Source organism: Pararge aegeria, chromosome 19 (assembly GCF_905163445.1).
Source record: "Pararge aegeria chromosome 19, ilParAegt1.1, whole genome shotgun sequence".
NCBI lineage: Eukaryota > Metazoa > Arthropoda > Insecta > Lepidoptera > Nymphalidae > Pararge > Pararge aegeria.
In genome coordinates, this window is record NC_053198.1 from 15896401 (window position 1) to 15917463 (window position 21063).

At 35.4% G+C, this 21063-nt stretch overlaps 1 protein-coding gene and 1 non-coding gene across 10 annotated transcripts in view; one reads left to right on the forward strand and one right to left on the reverse strand.

The window, feature by feature from the left end:
• The window catches only part of LOC120631890 (AMP deaminase 2-like), a 57154-nt gene that overhangs the window by 33832 nt on the left and 2259 nt on the right, over window positions 1–21063 (reverse strand). The window contains exons 1-2 of one of the 9 annotated variants that reach the window (XM_039901559.1): window positions 18524–18636; window positions 10734–10956 (exon numbers count right to left, since the gene is read on the reverse strand). The exons of 3 other annotated variants lie outside the window; for them this stretch is intronic. In XM_039901559.1, the coding sequence (XP_039757493.1) occupies window positions 10734–10806 (73 nt within the window). In that variant the 5' untranslated portion in view covers window positions 10807–10956; window positions 18524–18636. Of the gene's footprint in view, window positions 1–4079; window positions 4191–4215; window positions 4322–10733; window positions 10973–18523; window positions 18637–21063 lie in introns of those variants that run through there. 5 more of the 9 variants (XM_039901560.1, XM_039901554.1, XM_039901558.1 and 2 more) reach the window with 5 other exon arrangements.
• Window positions 7560–7648, forward strand: Trnay-gua. Its single transcript is given in 2 exon segments — window positions 7560–7596; window positions 7613–7648. It is a non-coding gene; the product is annotated as a tRNA-Tyr (tRNA).

Here is a 21063-nt window from a genome sequence, read left to right on the forward strand (position 1 = left end):
CAAGTAAATCGTGATCCTTGGTCAACCTATGTTTTTCGTAATAAAAAATATCCAACATGTTGACGCAGGGTATCGGCTATAAGTTAACCATTTTCAATTTAAATCCGTTCAGTAATTTCCGGTTGATTCGACAACAGACATATAGACTGACAGCTCGACATTTTTAAAACTATCTGTTTTGTTTTCTCTATCGATAATTAATGATGATTAATGATGATTGTATTATTTTGAATTTGTTAAATACTGCAAAGGTCCAGGTTTTAGTAATTCACATTAAACTTAATATCTAGTTTAGTTTACATGAGTAATGCAGCTACAAAGTAAAACTGACACCCAGTGTGATTTAAATTTACCATCCTGTCTATAGTTGTATAAGAATAATAATTTAAGCTACACTATTTTCACATTTTTTTTTTTACTGATTACCGATAATTATTTTATAATCACCTTTCCCTTGGAACTATATTAGGTAATACTTAGAATTAATTAAATATAAGTCTAATGAGAGAATAAAGGTCGCATCAAACTGGTTTTAGTAAATTGTTAACTTGAAAGTCACCAAACTTGCCAAAACCGTAATACAGAATTCGTATTCTGCTGAATAACTTTGCTAATCATAAACAGACGTGTCTACATGTCGGCTTATCATAAATCTATTAATTGAATAAACCCCTTCCCATTGTGGGAGGATACCCGTGCCCTGTAGTGGGCCGGTAATGGGTTGGTACGATGATGATGATGACACTTTAGAATTTGCGGATTGCTATCAATTTTCATGGGACACCCAAATCCAAAATTGGTTACAATTTAACCACGTCAATAGTATAACCCTTTCAAACAATAGGTACTATAATTTTCTAAATCGATCCACATTTGATGGAAAAATTGATTCACAAACTTTAAAAGAAGTACATACAGGCGAACACAGAAACTCACTTTTTGCAGTCGTTAGAAACATAGCCAAAGCCGGCAAACTATTAATAATAATAATAAATAAATATATACATACTGCCACCAAAACAACTATCGTCTTGATTTTCATCTTAATATATATAAATCTCCTGTCACGATGTTTGTCCGCGATAGACTCCTAAACTACTTAACCGATTTTAAATTAAATTGGCACACCGTGAGCAGTCTGGTCCAACTTAAGAGATAGGATAGCTTAGGTCTTTAATTATAAAATTCAAAATTCATTTATTTCAAGTAGGCCTAATATAAGCACTTTATAGTCGCAATTTTATTTTATTGCTAAATATTTGTCTATGATTAATTGACAGTCACAACTCACATGTTATATATAAATACTACTATACTCATTTAAGGCTTAGCGATACTGAATACTTTAAAAACAAAATCAAACGCAGACGAAGTGGCGGGCAACAGCTAGTATTATATAAGAATATATTAGCGTTCATTTGACTAAATCATGATTGAGCATGCCTTTCCACAAAACGAAGTTTTTCAAGCGTTCACTGTCAAAGCTACTTTGTGGAATGCACTCCCGTTAAACATAAGACAGTCGACGTCACTGGGTTTATTTAAATAGCTGTTAAGGCTCATTATCTCGCTCAATTAAGACGACTATCGTGTATTTATCTACTCTAACTCATATTTAAGTATTTCTGGTAGGTTTAAGTATATAAAAGCATATTTATTTTTTATATTTATCAATTTATTGTTGTATTTATGTAGTCTGGTTTATGTATTAGTTTGTAGTTATTCGTACGTATGTTTTAAACAGTGTACCGCACCTTTTCGTTTTTCTTTTTAGTTTTAATAATCTCAGCAATAATGCCGCCTTTTGTATCCCACTAAGTACATTCTAGAAGAGTTTGTTCTTTTTTTTATTTTCTGAACTTTATGTGGTATACAAATAAAGAGATTAAATTAAAAAAAAAATAGATCCTACTATTGAACGAACCATCAGTATAAAAAGTTCAGTTGTAACCCTAACAAAAATTGTTATCCCTTGGCATATGTTGGTATTTAGTGGTTTAAAGTTGACAAATAAAATAAAGGTCATGAGAACAGTGCCTCGGAGTAAAAAGTTGGCATATAATATAAACAATATTACATTTGCAAAATTACAAATCCTAAAGCGCAGAACAAAAAGAAAAGGCCGTTGACGGTTGTGATGAAAATCTCGGGTCAGTCTATTTTAAGACTGTTTCTCAGCCGGAGGGCGGGTGACGCAATGCTTTATCATTCAACCGGCGCCCTGCTTCGGTGCAAGGTCAGCTTATTGATAAGAGAAACACTATGAAAGTTTTAATATTATGTTACGATATTGCACGGGTCTCTTTTTGTATAGCCCTATTATTATCTATCTTTATAGTAGCCCTTACTGCAATCCAAACGATTTAAAGAAATTAACGTGTCGGCCCGCTAAAGCACGGCAAGAGTGAATAGGAGAAGTTTACTCCCGTTTATTATAACACGTATATTTTGACGACCTCCCTGGCGCAACGGTGAGAGCTGTGAATTTAAGTAGGAGGTTTTATTCCAAACAGGGACACTTTGGGAGTTAACAAAGACGTGCCGCATCATCAAGGCTACCATAACAAGTAGACAATTATATCCCCGGAGAAGGCATACCAATTTATCTTCTCCCACAACTTTATAAATACTCAGAGCACTGGCGCACAAGTAGAAATAATATCCGAATAATATATAAACGGTGGTAAACTTCTCCTATTCCATGTTCCCGTGCTTTACTAGGTGGACACGTCGTCATTAATTATATCCCCTGTCTAGTGATATAATCGGGGGATAATTTTTGTCTCCTGTCTGTGCTAGCCCTGCACAATGAGAAGGTACAATTGTATCTTTTGCCCAGAAAGTGAAATGCCATCCATGGAAGCCCTGTTGGAGCATGGCCCCTAACCCGTTAGAGATATGGCAGTTGTATTAAACTCATACGATTTAGTGTTCCAGTACGCGACATCGTACTGGAACACTAAATCGCTTGGCGGCACGGTTTTTCGTGTTGTTAACTAGCAACGACCGAAGCCTCCCACCAGACCGGACCAGAGAAAATTTAAAAGTTATAAAATTCGGCATTATTTAAAATTGAAAATGGTGCGTTTCGAATGAAAATGCTTAAGTTACACTAAAAATTACTCAAATTGCTATAGGTGTGTAGTTCCCTCGACTTTTCAAGGATCCCTCCAATAGATTTTCATTAAATTTATTAAGGCTCACCTCTGAGGTATGACGTATCAAACGAAAAAAAGAATCATCAAAATCTAGAATCATCAAAGTTTATAATTAGCGGGGTAAACAAACATACAAAAAAAAACATACATGCGATTTAAGAAAACTAACCCTCCTTTTAAAATCGGTTGAAAATAAAAACTAACCTTCTTAAGCCAATCCATTATAACTAAGTATCTATATGCATTAACTTATATAATACATTAGGCTGTTCCGATTTAGTTTAATGTCGCTTTAAAATGATTACTCAATATTCAAAGAAAGGCGGCCAACGTTATCTATACAAATGTTTGTAGTTGCTGTAGGTACCTAATCAAATTAAAAAACGATAAACATACATTTTGACGTGACGACCGGACATCTTGTGGCCCCATCTTTAAATAAAGAATTAAAATATATACCGTGCGATATAACCGCATCTAAATCAACCTATTATTTTGCAGAAGTATGATGACATAGTAAATAACAACATTATACCTATGTACATAATTGCACCTCCAACTTGTGGCTTATAGTTTTTAACCATAAATATAGATATATCATAAGAACCTACGATACAGCCATTAAAATCGACACAGTTTGTTTGCTTATAAAATAAGACAAGTTTAAAAAAGGAATAGTTAAAAAACTACATAAGTAAAATTAATGGTGACCTACGGAAGATATCATCATTTGAAAAAGTACCAAAATCGGTGGACAATTCTATGTGCATTCATAAAAAAGTCATCGTACCTATTTAGTATGAATTTGTAAATATAAACATCTCAGCCTAAATAGCGAAAACCGCTTCCTGCTAATGACGTGCCCAATTATATATTATTCCACGTGTGTCCGCAACATTAAAATATGCGCTAAATACACACACTCGATTCGTATTCAAACAGCTGTTTAGTAGCACACAAACCTAATGGCCACACTTCATATAAATGTGGCGCATACAACAACAAAACATACAAGTAACATATAGTTTAGTATCCACTGATATATTCAAGAGATAACCTTAAATATAGTTAAAAATGTTTATATTAAAACGCCACGCGAAAATATAACGCAGATTTGACCGAACCGCAACCATGTGCGCATCGACGGAGGGTCGCGTAGTGACTGGAGGACGGAGGTCTGAGGCAGTGAGGAGTGGGTAGTGACTGTACCTCGCTCTTAAGCCTGTATAGTCGTACGCCTAGGGTTGCCACTTGCCAGACAAATCCTTATTGCCTACACATCTCGCGTTACTTAGAATTGATTTTTAAACATTTTTCTCTCTTTCAATTATAGCCTGTAATGTAGACGAACCAATTCCAAATCACTTGACTGTAAGTCAATTATTAAATAGTAACGACCCGTCTCGGCTTTGCATGGGGTATTTACATTGAATACTAATATGGGGCAGTTTGTAGTGATGAATGATCCAACTCCGTGGTACATTAATTAAATGTAGCTTGTAAGGTTTAGGCAGCGTTGCAAAAATATGTTTGTTACGACATTACATTCCACATCTTTGAATTTCTATGCTTTTCTCTACAATTATATGCATGTTTACCACATAGTATAAACCTTACTTGAATCAAGATTTTGTTTGCAAATTTAATGAGAACAACACAAATTCAAATTCATAATTTCTTTATTCATGTAGGCCTATCACAGGCACTTATGAAGCGTTCATACATATTTGTTTACATAATGGTAATAACTTCGTTCGCCAACTTAAAACTAAAGCTACGAGGGTTCCAAACGCGCCCTGGTCTAAGAAGAGCCCGCAACAAACTTACTTAATTTTTTTTTTGTTATCACCATCTCCCAGTAAATTTATATTAAGCTGTGTAGCTAGAGCAATTCACACCCAAGCTTTTATATCGTTTAAGTAATCCTTAATATAATAGGATTGTTCTGTAAGCTTACGTTTTATATAAACTTTGAACTTATTTAGAGCCATCTAAGAGCAGTTAAGGCCCATTATATTGTTAACGACTATTAATAGTATGTATATACTTAATCTATTGTATGTTAAAGTATTTAAATATGTAAGTGTTGTTATTATATATATAAGTTTATTTTTATATTTATTTCTTAATTATATTATTTACTTTTTATCTATTTGTGTACACAAACTAGTTTATGTATTAGCATGTAGTTATTCGCATGTACGTATTTGTACCACCAGTAGTCTATTCGCCTCTTCTTTTTTTTTCCTAATTCAAAGGTTGCCTGGCAGAGATCGCTATTAAGCGATAAGGCCGCCTTTTGTATTACTACTTCTTTCGATATGTTTCTGTTTTTGTTATATTTTAAATATGTTAATGTTGTGGTATACAAATAAAGAGTTTAATAATAAATAGTTTAATAATAATCTCAAAGATTTCATTTGGTAATTTGTTATAAAATAATATACAATTGCCCTTGAATGAATTTGCAATTTTGTGTAGCCTAGTAAACTGCACAACGAGTTTATTTTCGTTTCTAATATTTATATTGTTACAGTCACATAAAGTACACATGTATTTTCATTGTAGTTTAGATAGAGATCTATTGCAAAAAAACCGCATTGAATTCCGTTGCGAAGTTTAAAAGATTTTAGCCTACAAACAGCAAGAGTGACTTTGAGTAGACTTATACCAAGTAAAGAATAACAGCGGAAATGTGTCCATCACAATGCTTTTTGATTGGCTGACTCTGTAAATTAAAGCAATTGGCTTAGACACGATAAACTAACGACGAGTTATTTCTATTAACTCCTACCGCCAGCAGCGTTTACAAACTTCAATCCGATACTCTATCTTTATATCTAAACCGTATAATGGTTATACCTACGTATAGATACGTTTGTATATATATATATATATAGTAAGTCTATAAGTAATAAGTTATTATACAAAACTTACTTACGTATTACTAAAGTAACATACTTGAGTATTTTTGTCATTAAGCTCAAAAGATCCTCATCAGATCTTCACAAACTTAATCAGTACCAACTAGGTGATACATGCTTTTTAATTTTAAAAAAAGAAACCGTTTTTACCTAATGTCTTTAAATTGTTATGTAATTTAGATATATTTTTTTTTAAACATTTGCACACTGTCTGTGACATTTGATTGTGAAGGGTCTGTTTAATTGAATGTTTATTTGTTATGTACCCACAATTTGGCAAATAAATAATAATAATTATTATTATAAACTTATTAGATATCGGCTATTTCGAATCTGATTAAAAGTCCTGCTGACCACATACAATACCGGCATTTTTCTTGATTTCCCAGCCCAGTAGCAACCCTACGTATACACACCGATATTATGTTCCACATACGTCTTGGCCCGCGATAAAAATTGACCCGTTCGTCACGTAAACAATAGATGCAAATGTGCTCAATATTGCTGCCATGTTGGCATGTTATGGGCCGTATCTGTAATGTGTGCATTGCGTTAAGTGCCGAGGTACCAAACCAAGATGGTCCCAAATATAAAATCGGATAGAAGCAGGCGTTACTTTGCGGTGTACCATGATACATTATGAAAATTAAGTTGAAGTTGATATACTTCGCGAAAAGCTGGAGAATCTGTATGGCGTATTTTATAATTTCTTTAAACTTTATACTACACACTAAACAGATCTTCGGCAATCTTTGTAGTGAAATTTTTGTAATTATTTTTTTTGTTGCTTGAAAAGATTTATTCTTGAGATAGGCCCAGTGACACCAAGTCAGGATTTGATAAGAAGATCCCATGGAAATCGAGAAAAAACGCATATTATTTAGGATTAAAATCTCATAAATCAAATAAAATCCACAAATATTTTGTGTGTTAAGAGTCTGACAGATCTAAAGTTCCGCGACGGCAGAGTCAGCTGAAATCAAAAAACTTTCGTAATTGGATACACTGGCAATTAAATAGCATTCAAACCAAAATAACATCAGCCTTCCTACGGCGGTACTTTCCGCCAAGTTAGTTAGCATTCCGGTACGTTGCCATCTAGAAATTGAACATGAATATAATTAAAACTTGTAATGGTCAACTAGGTACCCGTAAAACCTGTGAAGGTAATAAAACGAGCATAAAATCAATCGCAGTACTAAAATATGATTATTTTTATAGCAAAAGAAAACTGCGTAGACAACATAAAGAGAAAGCGTCCAAAATTTTTAAATAGTACATTTAACGTAATATCACTTATCACAGAATCGATACTAATACCTATTTTGAATATGAAAGTGTGTCAGTTTGTTACCTGTTTTGCAATTATTGCATCTATAATATTCCAAATAATGTTTCATACAAGCACGTCACCCTACAAATATAGTATTGCAAAACGTTGTGTAGTTTGATTCATAATTTCGCTTTGCCACACGTACCTTCGATAGCTCAGTTGGTAGAGCGGTGGACTGTAGAGGTTAAATCATTGATATCCATAGGTCGCTGGTTCAAATCCGGCTCGAAGGAATACAATTTTTTTTTTTTTAATTTAGTTTAAATTATTTTATTAAATCAATTTTGTATTTCAATTTCAAAACAGCTCCTCGTATATTGCAAAATGATTGAAACAATTGTTTCATAAAATAAGTTTTTGTGGCTGCTATTTTGAAAATAGGTGTAGGAAAATTAAGGTGGACCCGAAATAATTCTTAAAAATTTGCTACCTAAGTGCAATTGATAGTAATTCGTTATTATAATTATTTGTTAAGTAAAACTTATAAAACTACCAGCAACCTTATTTGCTCGCTCGCAATTGCCGCAAACTTTTCACATTCTCTGTTTCGTCAAAGTACAATGGACTTAAGCTCACTGGTTTTAGAGTCTCAAATCCTGTAAATTTTAATTTTTGTTTTACAAATATTCTGTCAAAAGCCAGAGCTAAAGAATTATAGGCAAAATTTGAGCTTAAACTCAATGAAAATAAGAACCATTTTACTCCGATGTTCAAGTATTTTAAATTCTCAAAAACGATTCCTCTATTGCAAAGTCAAAGTCAAATATATCTTTACTCAAATAGGCACATAGATGGCACTTTTGATGCGTACATAACATGTAAAATGTGACATAGGAGTGAGTTGATGGCGATAAATAAATTCGTCAACTTAAAACTAAAGCTACGAGGGTTCCAAACGCGCCCTGGTCTAAGAAGAAGCCCACAACAAACTTAGCCGGTTGTTATTGCACGACTCATGATGCGAAGCATCAGAGAGTGCTTTACGATCGAAAAATTTTTTTCGCCTCATTTCGGCGGCTATTTTTATTATTATAGCCTTGTTAGTTCACGGAATCAAGATATTTTGCATACTATTGTCGAGATAATTTAATGGAGATTAATTCCATACTTTTAAAAAATTGATTTACTGCAATAGAATTGGAAAAAAACACCAAAATAGGTCAAAAAATTTTCCTGTCCGTCATGTGTGAAACCCGAAAACACTAACTTGTGAAAAAATCCATTAGGTACTTGAGTTAATTTTTTTTTTTTTTAATTCTAATCGACGATTGTAGGTCACTGAATGCGTATGATTAATTAATTCAGTGTAGGTTAATTGCAATTAATAAAAAACGAAAACTGCAAGACTGTATATCTATATATATCCATGTAAAATTAACATGGATGGTGATATATCTATATCTATAGATATTATGTACATTTTATTCCACCAAGGGCGCCTGTGCATCACTTTCCTAGTACAGCTGTTTTAAATTTTTTTTTTTTTCTTTCTTTTTATCTTGCACGACTCATGTGTTTTTTTTTCGTTATTTATTGACAAATAATTGGATAGCTATTTTATTAATGAGTCGTGCACTTTTGGATTTTCCAAATTTTTTTTTTTTTTCGTTATTACCATCTCACATTGTCATTTAAAAACTTTTTAAGAAGCAACCGGTTAGAGCAATAATTTACACCCAAGCATTTTTATCGTTGACGTAGTCCTTAATACTACAATAGGACTTTTCTATAAGCTTACGTTTAATACAAACTTTGAACTTTTTCAGAGACATCTCCAAGATATCAACTGGTAATTTATTGTAAAATTGTAAAATTTCCTTTAAATGAATAACTTATTTTATTTAGTCTAGTATATTGCACTGCAAGTTTTTTTTGCTTCTAATGTTCAAATTATTGCAGTCACATTTCTCTTAATATTAGATAAATTTTCAAATATGTATTGGCTAAAAACTGTCATAATCATAACATCTTTAAATTTATCTATCAATGACTCTCTCGGACCTATTTTATAGATTGCACGAACAGCCCTCTTCTGCAGCACGAAAATAGTGCCAATATCAGCAGCATTAGTAGAATTCCATATGACATAATGCTGTGAAAGTAGCTAAAATAAACTAGCCTAGCAGTTTCTATGTCCGTTATGTGGCGTACCTACTTCACTGCATAGGCGGCACAACTAAGCCTGTTCGATAAATTATTAACATGAGGGCCCCATTGAAGTTTGGCATCTAACGTTATTCCTAGAAAAATTATTATGTATAAAAATATTGTGATTACGAGCCCTGAAGCTCAACTCTACTACCTTCCAAAAAAACAGCGCCTAGGTATTTTATATTGTAACAGGGGTTCAGTTGCAATACAATTTCAACATAATATTTCTGACTATTCTTTTTGGTTCATTCTGTATAATCATTATGAACACTTTATTGTATTATTTGCATGTATTTTAATTTATTTTATCTGAAAATCGCAATCAATTGTTCATTATCTTTACACGCCAGCTAATGATAATACACTGTGACTACGTAACTAATATTAAATTGCATCTATGTAAACGTGTGTACTATGCATATAAAGATCTATTCTATTCTGCAAATAAGACATACATTTGGTAACCTTCTGTGATGAGCGCTGCGGTTTTAAGTGGGTAGTTCCGCGGGTTCCCTTCCCGGTAGGGCAATTAGGGAATTTATAATTTCTGGTCAGGTCTGATGGAAGATCGGCCTTTTATTAATTTATTAGCTTTTCAAGGGAAACAAATAGTACTATCTATATATATAAAAGATAAAGTGTGTGGGTATGTTCCGTATAGGCTCCGAAACGGCTGGACCGATTTCAATGAAACTTTCAGGGAATCTCCGGATTGACCTGGCGAGTAATCTTGTAAAGTTTGGTGACGATTGGAGCACTCCTATTTTTGAACTGTCAAACTGTCAAATACAGCTCTTATTTACTATGATGATATTCTATTGTTGGGTGTACATGGGTGTAGATAATGATCTTCACCCGCTCGAGAAGAGAATAGAAGAGAATAGAAGAGTATGAATACGGAGAGAAATAAATGGTTTAATATATTATGATACTTAAATAAAAAAAATAATGATGAAGTTTATTGTTTAAATAAAATAAAGCAAAATCTGGGTACGCTAGTTTAACATAAAAGTAATGCTGTATGTGAACTGTACCAATGAAGTTTCCACAACTTAGTTATACATATTAAACCAGCCAAGGCAAGTAAGTGGCCTTTGCTGGTTTACCCCCTTAGACTACATCATCACTTTATACCAGGTAGTGAAAATAAATATTAGAAACACTTACCGCCATCGTCAAAAAACGAATCGGTTATGATGAGTGGTGAACGGGATCCATCTTGAACACCCCTCGATGACATTGTCGCACTTTAACACTTTTCAGTTCAAATTATAATTTATCACTTAGTTATTTCTCCCAACAAAAATCTTTATCGTGTTTTAGGAATTTTCTAGACTGTTTTAATTGCGTTACTTTGCCAAATATTTGTACGCAGCATGACAGAGTAGATCTCAGAAAAATTCACACTAATAATGTATTTATGCGAAATTGTGTTTGTTTATAAGTAACCTTTGTTAGACTGCGTCGATCTTGACCAACTATTGTCATACATATACCTACATGAGTCTTAACACCTACGCCTCAGGTTGATGGACACAGGGCGTCACTTTGCAGGATATGTTCCTGCTTGCCGTGCGAGGTGTTTCTCTCTTTATAGGCGATGGTGATAGGCGATATAAATTAAAAAAAAGAAAAAAACACGCAGATAGAAATAAAATATACACTTTTTATACCGCAAAATGACCCAGAAACCGACGTCGTAATAAATTACCGTTCCGTCCCAAATTTCACATAACACTAAGACAACTATTTGTATTAACAGCTATAACTTTATGTTTACGTTAAAAGCACTAAAATTCAGCAAGAACAGTGCAAGTGCCCGGTGCAGCGAAACAAAACTGAACAAAACAGTTTGCAGTGAGCTGGTGGTTTAGACGTCGTGCCTTTGTTGATAATAGCGATACAAGATGATTGATGGTGATATCGCGTTTTGACAACGGATTAAAGTTGTTTCATCATATCAACCCATTACCTGCCCACTACAGGGCACGGGTCTCCTCCCACAACGAGTTTAGGCCGTAGTCCTCCGAAAACCTAGGTTTTTGCAAGTTAATTTGTCGTTTGGTTGTGTGTGTGGCCCCTCATGTCCTGAAACTCAACCAAGAATTACCCTGTTGGCTAAGGCCAGGGTAATAAGGATAAGGATATACTTATACACTTTATTTTTTTATGGTGACCTTATTGATATAAATAGTTATACAGTATTTTGTCACAAAATAGACACGACTGATCGGACTTGCAAAAGTTTCGAATTTCGACCAGGTGTAGTTGGAACTAGCCTAGGGTTAGCCTAGTGGTTTTGGCTTAGACTTCCCTTTCGGGGGGACCGAGTTCGTTCCCTGGCATGCATTTCTAACTTTTAGGAGTTAGCTATGTGTGATTTAAATTTAAATATACCTGCTTTTACGGTGCAGGAAAACAGCAATAGGAAACCGGTAGGCGTAGTACAAGACTGGCTCGCTCTAAAAAAAATAAAATGAACCCTATATAACTACTTTTAGAGTCAAAAATCCTGTACTACTGTTTTGTATCCTGTATTTTTGTTTACAAACGTTCTGTCGAAAGCCCGAGCTAAAGAGACCGAGCTTGCTTGTGGGAAAATTAAAAAACTACTGTCATCCAAATAAGATGCATTTTACTCCGATATGCAACTATATCCACACCAAAAATAACTTGCCTTCAAAAGAAACAAAAGATCTTCAATATCATAAATATTCTAATTTTCGTACCCTTTTTGAAACTAGCCTTTTAACATAGATATACCATAGTGAAGAAAAAAATAAAATAAAATTCTATATTTATGAGAAATTCTGCATCTGTACCACGTGCAACTACCGAGACGATATAAACAGAAGTGTTGTTGCTCTTAATTCGCGCGACCTTCCTCTAAATATAGCGGCCCCGATTATAGCGATCGCATAAATTTCCCCCGAGAAAAACTCGACGCGTTTAATTTTCCTTTTATAAATATTCTTTACGACGCTAAGGTCTGTGAACGAACGCCCTCTAAAATATATACTCGCCGTCGCAGATTCACAAAGAGAATGCGAGAAGTGCCCAATGCGCGTCGCCTTTTGTCCGATCATCATTTTCTTTGTTGACAGACCAAGCACACTACGGTCTACGAGAAGTGCAAATCCATCGCCTATAAACGGAGAAAACTTCACAGGGTATTCGCGAGATACGGTCTGCAAAATACCGCCCTGTATCCATCAATCTGAAGCGTAGATGTTATGCCTTATGAGCCTCCAATTACACCGGCAAACACGCACTAAGAAGACACACTTTGCCCGAACTGAAAATCGGAACCAGGATCTTCTGTTCTTTTCTATTGTCAAGAGAGTCGCCCACAGGCCTTCTTCAGGCGGCGGCTGTCGCCAACGTTGTGGAAATACATTATAGAAGGCTGTAGCGGTCTCCACATTACAGAACTAGATGGCGCCACAAAAATCCTGCATCGCGCTAGCGAAGTTCTCACGAAGAATGCCTATATATGTAACTTCCAAAAATGAATGTTCGGACCTCTGTCCCCGAGCACGATCACCCGCTCGGAGGAAGATCTTCCTATTGTTACGGTCGAGCGTATCACCATAGCTCCCGTACAAGGCTATATAACAAACATCGACACAATAGCAAAGCCAAACACCACGTCTTTCACTAATAAAGAATACGAGAAAAAGAAAGAATGCAACAGGACATCGCAAATAAAAAGAATTCATACACAGCGATTAGCGAACAATAGTCTAACAAAATGCTAAGCCTATTGGTGTCCCATAGATGGAAAAATACCTCGTCTCTCATACGACAGTAGGAATTACTGCTTATAGTCCTCCACACAGCTTCTTTGTATTTGCGAGCATGATAAAAAAAGACTGAAAATGAGCCCAAACATAAAACCTGAGCCAGAAAGATTCCTAAATTTACGAATGACGCAACCAAAAATATACGCTACGTTAACGTACTTGGTGAGTGAGTCGATTCACTTACTCACGAGTGTTGATCAACAAGAAAATCAAGAAATCAGTAACATAACAGAATATTCGCGAAATAAACTTATAAGTGACAACAAGAAGGCATCCGATCAGTAATGAAACGCTGGGAAATTTTCTACGCATGGCATGGCATGCCTGAGTCATGTTGCTGGCTGCGGAGTGCCTAGCCAAACAACTGTGTACCTGTCTACCTACCTTATGTTTAGCGGACAATGCTATCAGTTTGTATAAAGGTAGGGGTACATTCTCGGCATCCACACAAGAAAAAAAACGTGTGTCTACTTACAACGTCCACGCGTTAGAAGTTAAACGTCTTTGGCGTAACAAGATAAAAATCTTTTCAAAAATTTTATCTTTCGCCTTATTCTACGTTTGTAGAAAACTAAACTAACAATAGAAAAAAGGTATTGTTTTGATTATTGAAAATCAACTGTCAAACCTTTTTAGAAAACCTAAAATGTTGCCAACTTCATGGTGCGGTTTTTGTGACGGTGTGCGCGCGCAACCTACAAAATTTACTCTCACCATTTTTATCTAACGCGCCAAACGAATTTAAAAAAGTGAACCTCAAATAAGCGGCTACAATTTCAAGAGAGTCGATTTGGTTGCTCGTAGGTAGGTAGGTATTTGTGACAACAAACAGGTATCCAATCACCCATGAAAATGTTCAACGTATGGCGCAAGACGTTGAACATTTTCCAGTCATGTATGTCATGTCGTCATAGATAGTCGTGTAGCTCACGGCGGACAACTGTGTACCCACCTTATATTTAGAGAACGATGATATCAGTTTGCGGTTGTTAAGCGGTGATAACCCAGTGGGTAGGACTTCGACTTCACTTTCGGGGTCGGAGTTCGAATCCCAGTACGCGGGCAACCAGCCTCTAAATTTTCTATGTTATGTGCGTTTTTAGGAGTTAAAATATCACTCGCATCAGCAGTGAAGGAAAATATCGTGAGGAAAGCTGCATGCCTGAGTATTCTTCATAATGTTCTCAAAGGTGTGCGGTCCACCAATCCACACTGGGCCGTGGTGTACTTAGGCCTTAACCTCTTCTCAGTGTGGCCGGAGACCCTGTAGTGGGCCGGTAATTGGTTGATATGATGATGATGTAGATATCAGTTTGTATAAAGGGGTACAATCTAAGTAGCCACAGAAAACACTAGTGGCGGAGGTGCGCCAAAAATTGCACATGTATTTTAGGCGGAGTGCCGAGCCAAACTATTGTGTACCTTGTGTTTTGCGGACAATGCTATAAGCCTAGATTTAAGATCATGCAGAAACCGTGTACACGACTTATATTGAAGCATCGAAACCACTCCACTTTAGTAGTGTTTTCGAACAGGTCACTTCCTGCCCTTAAGCAGTTGACAGTATTTTTGTTATCCCAAACGTTAAACGTTTACCATAAAATAGGGTATATACCTAGCAACATTCCGCGGGTGTGAAGTAAGACGGGTGCGAGCGTTTTCACTGCTTTTGGACACAATGCTCCACATACAATAATGGCTGAATGGGAGTGCTGCATGTTCTTAATTCAAAAAAATAAGTGTACGATTTCGGCATTTAGCTATAAAGTATAAACCCAAGAGTAAAGCTGAACGGAGCTACAGAACTTTTCTCGCTTTGGGGCTGAGTTGATTTGATGGTTGGTAAGTTTAAGAACGCCAAGAAATATCTAGGTATATGCGACAATAACAAGGATTCCGATCACTCATGAATCGCTGGATATCACGCATGGTACGCCTGTTATATCTTTAGTTTTTTTATCACAAAAAAAAACTAAAGATATAACAGGCTATTGCTTGACTAAAGAGGCATGGGCTATGGGCAATCCCTCGCGTTGGTGCTCGCAGTAGATGATCCTCTCCGTTTGATACAATATTACGATCGTATAACATTCAAATTAAGCAATTAGTTGGAAAAGCTATTGAAGTTCCTCATAATAAAGGTACCTTTGTAGGCGATGTGTTCTGGGTTTTATAACTTACGAATCAATGTAATATTAGCTATTTATGATTTATCTCTGTTGATGTCTAGTCTAGTCGAAGCCGAGATGCTGCCAACTGCCAGCCGAGTGGAGATTTCGAGCAATCGGCAAACAATTAATTTGTCAATGACAAAGAGATTAAGATATTCGCGATAGGTCTCTGGTGGCTATTTTAAAATAATCTCTTGGGGCATTTAATACAAATAAATAGCATTTTAGAATGTCTATCTATAGTCTATACTTATCTTTACTATTATTATAAATAAGGAAGTGTTTTTGTTTATCCTTATTTTACGTACGTTTATCCTGAAGTATTTTCTTCTACGTAATATATCGGAGTATTTTCAGCGACTACCGCTGCCAACACCCACGCGTTTGGGCACACGTCGCCGTGCCACGTCAACAGAGTCAAAGACCTATTTCACCCAACACGGAAAGTTTTTTTTTTATAGAACTAATTGACAATTGAGCAACAATATGCATGATGACATTAACAAAGAATCGCTAAAATATTGTTTTTATCTAATGTGTTAATGATTCCTGTATTATGAAAAACGTATTTTTATATATATTCGAAATCTGCAAAATCTAGTGATTCGCAAGAAGTTAATCGCCGAATTCAAAATTATGTCGTCACGTCTATATAAACAGAATTTTGTACCGCTTGAACTTCGAGAATCTCTGCGTATATCAAGTATTTTGTGATTTCAATGATTTAAAAAAATAATATAATTGGCAATTTATATCGAATCCGTAATTTCTGCAATAATAAGACGTTTTTTGGATATAGTAAATACTTTCGACCATATGATGTTCACCGCACAGCACAGCACACACCTGTATGTATTTTTGTAACAGACTCCTTTGGACTTGATAGTGACCCTCTTCGTGACCCTCTTCTTGATGTCGTGCAAACTTTGTAGATTTATCGAGAACCGATGACAACACACTAATTTGATAATATTATGATTCCTTATGAAATATTACGAAAATTAAGCTTAATTTTCGTAATATATCATGGATTTCCGCAAAGTAACGCCGGCTTCTATCCAATAATATGATTCCATTTTTCAATTAGCAAAATAAGATTTCTGTTAATTTATATAATTTTCATCTATAGGCAGGAATGACGTTAATTTTAACTTCCAATGATTACTATGATCTTTAGCCCATTTCTTTAATATTAACAAACTCGATGATGAATGGTTAACTTTGCCTTAATGCAAATAGCAGTTTAAGAAAAACTAAAAACCATGCTTTTATAAATAAATTATACTTAAAGGTAGAAATTAGTTTGGTTTTTTATACCAAGCGTGTTTTTAGTTTTATAGAACTATTAATTTATTTATTTTTTATTTCATTTTCATTTCAATTCGTAAGCATGGCGGTCAACTCGGTGAGCTTTCTCACAAAAAGGTCTACAATTGCTTGCTAAGTTGCTACTATGTGCTATGGGTTTTTGTGTGCCTAGCTGTCAGAAATTAAATTGCTATCTGTGGCGACCAGATATATATATAAATCGCTGCAGACGCAAATACCTAAATATGAAGCAAATACGTACTTATTTTTATATACGCAACACTGCAATGTTCCGAGTGGAAAATAAAGAAAATCAAAGTAAGTACAAAGTCGATTTATTCTAGGTACTTTGTTACTATTAGTTTCAGTTATTTCAGTTATTTCAGTCTTCAGCGTAAGTTGATAAACAACAAATAAGGCTCAGCACAAACGTAGACACTTTATTTTACCGAGACAGTACGCCGCAAAGTCGCAGTTAATATATTTTTATTAATCTTCCATAAGCTAAATCGAAAATGCTAAATAGTTTAGTTCCGGAACCGGGCACGCACTTCATAGGTATAAAGTAGGTTTAGGTACTAATTTGCATTTTTAATTGAAGCGATTAAATTTCACTTTCTTTAACGGTGAAGGAAAACATTGTGAATGAAGATCCGTGAGTCTGTAACGGGCAGGTTATGGGTTCATGACAATGAATATTTTTATCTAATTAATTTCATTTTATTAAATTAAATAATTACGGAATATAAGTTAGAGTTCAAAGGATGTGTCACTTCAATAAATTGGAAACAGTAGTATTTTTGTAATCGGTCGAATTTATGGACGTACAAATACTTCGGACATCTATCATTTCAGTCGAAAAATTTAAAATTATTATCTATTATCTCTAGAATAGACGACTGCCACTGGATATGCAAAAACGCATCCTTAAAAAGCATCCCTAAAATATAATCAAAAAGATAATCAAATCATATCACATTTGTTCACTTTTAGTAGAAGGTAGCAATAAACTTATCGTTCAAAAGCTATATTTATCATCAAATAAAGCCCCATTCAAATAAAGCAATTTACTACCTGAATTCCTCTCCAAGGTGACTTTTTCTGATTCTCTTTTTTTACATTCACTGTTATTAAATACAATTCGGTCTCAGACCTCTTTGTGTGGCCATATCAGAGCATAATGCTTCCGAATTCCATTAGGATGACCGTTTTCAACTTTTATTGTCAAATTAATTCAAAACATAATATCTACATTCGTTATTAATTAATGTATATTTTATTTACATTTAATAATATATTTAATAGGTTAAATTAAATTTTCTTTTATTGGGTATCTTTTTTTACGACTACTTTAAATTGTATCAACATGATAATACTTTTAGTATTAACACTTTTTTTTATTATTTTATGTTTTAAAGCAGGATTTAAATACACATTCATCAGTTTTGCGACCGGAATGTGTGGATAAACTCTAAATCCTCTCTATTGCCCTCGTTCGTGGCGAGCCTTAGACGCGACATCTGATAACGAAACGAAATGACGTAACAGCCCACTGCAGCTCATTGTATCGAGAACAATTTCAGTCAACAAACAATTATGATAAATCACCAACAACTGAGTGTGGAACGCAACTCAACGTAGATCGCGGGAACTTGCAACCGCTTGTAAAACTCACGATAAAAACTTTTGGTGGCGTATCGAGCACTTTCACGGATGGCACAGCAATGTTATTGTTTTTTTCGAGACTATGAAACGTTGTTTCAGTTGTGTTTAGAGGCGAACTGATCGCGCGCGGCCGTGTTGTAAATATAAACGCCGCTTCAGCGAGTGTTCAGAACAATGAATTCTACGTGTCATGCGAGGCCGTAGCCAGGATTTCCGTCGGGGGGAAGACGCGACGTCAGAGAAAGTGTATCTTATTCTAATAATTAATACATATACAATAAAAATTGACGGCCGACTGTCGCCGTGGGCAGCGACCCTGCTTTCTGAGTCCAAGGCCGTGGGTTCGATTCCCACAACTAGAAAATGTTTGTGTGATGAACATAAGTGTTTTTCAGTGTCTGGGTGTTTATATGTATATTATAAGTATTTATGTATATTATTCGTAAAAATATTCATCTGTCATCTTAGTACCCATAACACAAGCTATGCTTACTTTGGGGCTAGATGGCGATGTGTGTATTGTCGTAGTATATTTATTTATTTATTTATAATCATTTATATTATTAGATACACTTTTTGTGTTTGTAGAAGTAGTAGAGCTTTTATATCAGATCTCGTCAGGGGAACAGTGGCGCGCACTAGGTTTCTTACCAGGGTATGCATACCGCATAAAAATTGCATAAATGGCAAAAATCCTCCTCCTACAAGAGTTATTATATCAATTATAGGGTAGGCAGTGCTTTTATTCATGTATGAAGTGCACGTCACTGCCGGGGAAGTACTATCGCCATGCATGCATTATTTCTGCCACTAAGCACCATTGTTACAATGCTGTGTTCTGTTCTGAAGGGCGTGGTTGCCGGTGTAACTACTGGCAAGCGAGTCTTAACACCTTCGCCTCAAATTGATGGACACAGTGCTGCATGTTGCAGGACGTGCTCCTTGCATGTCCTGTGAAGGGTTGCTCGGTTTAGAGGCGATGGTTTTCAACTTACCATTATATGGGCCATCTGCTTGGTCCATAAATTATAACAGTTTAAAAAAAATATTGCCTCGATTATCTCGTTGGCGTAGTGGCTTAGTAAGCGGACAGCATGCTCAACGAAGGTCTTTGGTTCGGGTAAATAAATGTATTGGGCTTTTCTTTCTAACTTTCCTAAATGAAGAATTGAAATGAGAAGAATTCTCAGTACCAGCCCAATTTAGGAAAGTGGTATTAAACAATACCTGTCACAAACTTATAAAATGTCTTTTACTGCCATAAATTTTGTACTAGTGTTCGTTTGCGTGGTAGAAGAGTACAAACAGACAGACTTGACATTTCAATAGGCTTACTTTAAAAAAAAGGATTTAAAATTTTGGAAATTGTAATGTGTTTGTTATTCTCGGCCCCCTGAACTTCTACTATTGAAAAAATCCCCCTTTGCCTCACCAGAGTACGCCCTCGTAGTCCGATGTTACGGTGGCAAGATGGTGGCAAGCCGTAGATTCGTGCCGTGTCATGGTACAGCGCAGCGGTTTGTTACGATGTTGTTTGATTACGTATTAATTAGCTATAGGTGGTTTTTTCTGAGAATTAAAATAGGAAATCTCGTTATTAAATAAAAGTCCTTATTGCATTGTAAAATCGATGTACGCTATCTTAGAATGTGAATAGAAATTTTGAAAGCACTAATTTATTTTATACATTAGGTAACGCCAAAAGATTAAAAGAATAAAGATATTAAAATCTAAAATTGGTAAGTATTTCTTATTTTAAATTAATGTTATCAGATAAGTTAACTATGATATTTTATCAGCGTATCAGATATTGTTATAAAGATAACGTAACGTGCCTTCGTAGAGACTGCCGACTTAATGGTTTCTTGTTTCTAGGAATTAAGTATATGCATGTGTAAAGACAGTGATGACTAACGGATCTGAAACGTGGTTGCTTACTATGGGCCTCCTAATAAGGCTCATTCTCACTCTGTGGGCGATGGAGAGAGGAATGTTGGGAGTATCTCTACGTAGGTAGGTAGGTACGTGATCAAATCAGAAATAAAGAGATTAGTAGCTCATCGAGTCACAAAGCTGAAGTGAAAATGAAATGACAAATAGCTCGGAGAACCGATGGACGTTGGGGTTCCAAGGTCAAAGGTGTAGGAGTGGCAACCCCACAACGGTAAGCGCAGCGTTGGTCGACCCCCAACCAGGTGGCCAGACGACATCAAACGAGTCGCGGTTAGCCGCTGGAAACAAGCGGCCCAAAACACCTATGTCCAGCAGTGGACGTCAATCGGTTGATTTGATGTTCTAAACGTTTATTATTAAATGGGAAAAATGAGAAAAAGTTTGTGACCTAGCAACACTCTGCGGGTATGAAGTCAGACGAGCGCGAGGCGTTTTCTCTTTTTTGGACACAATCCACTTCATGCAATAATGACTAATAGAGGGTTCTGTATTTTCTTAATTATATGTCTGCCAAGAGTGAAAAATTTAGGAGTAAAACTATACACCGTACTAAATAATATTGTCAAGCAGTTGCATTTAAAAACAATTATAAGTAAC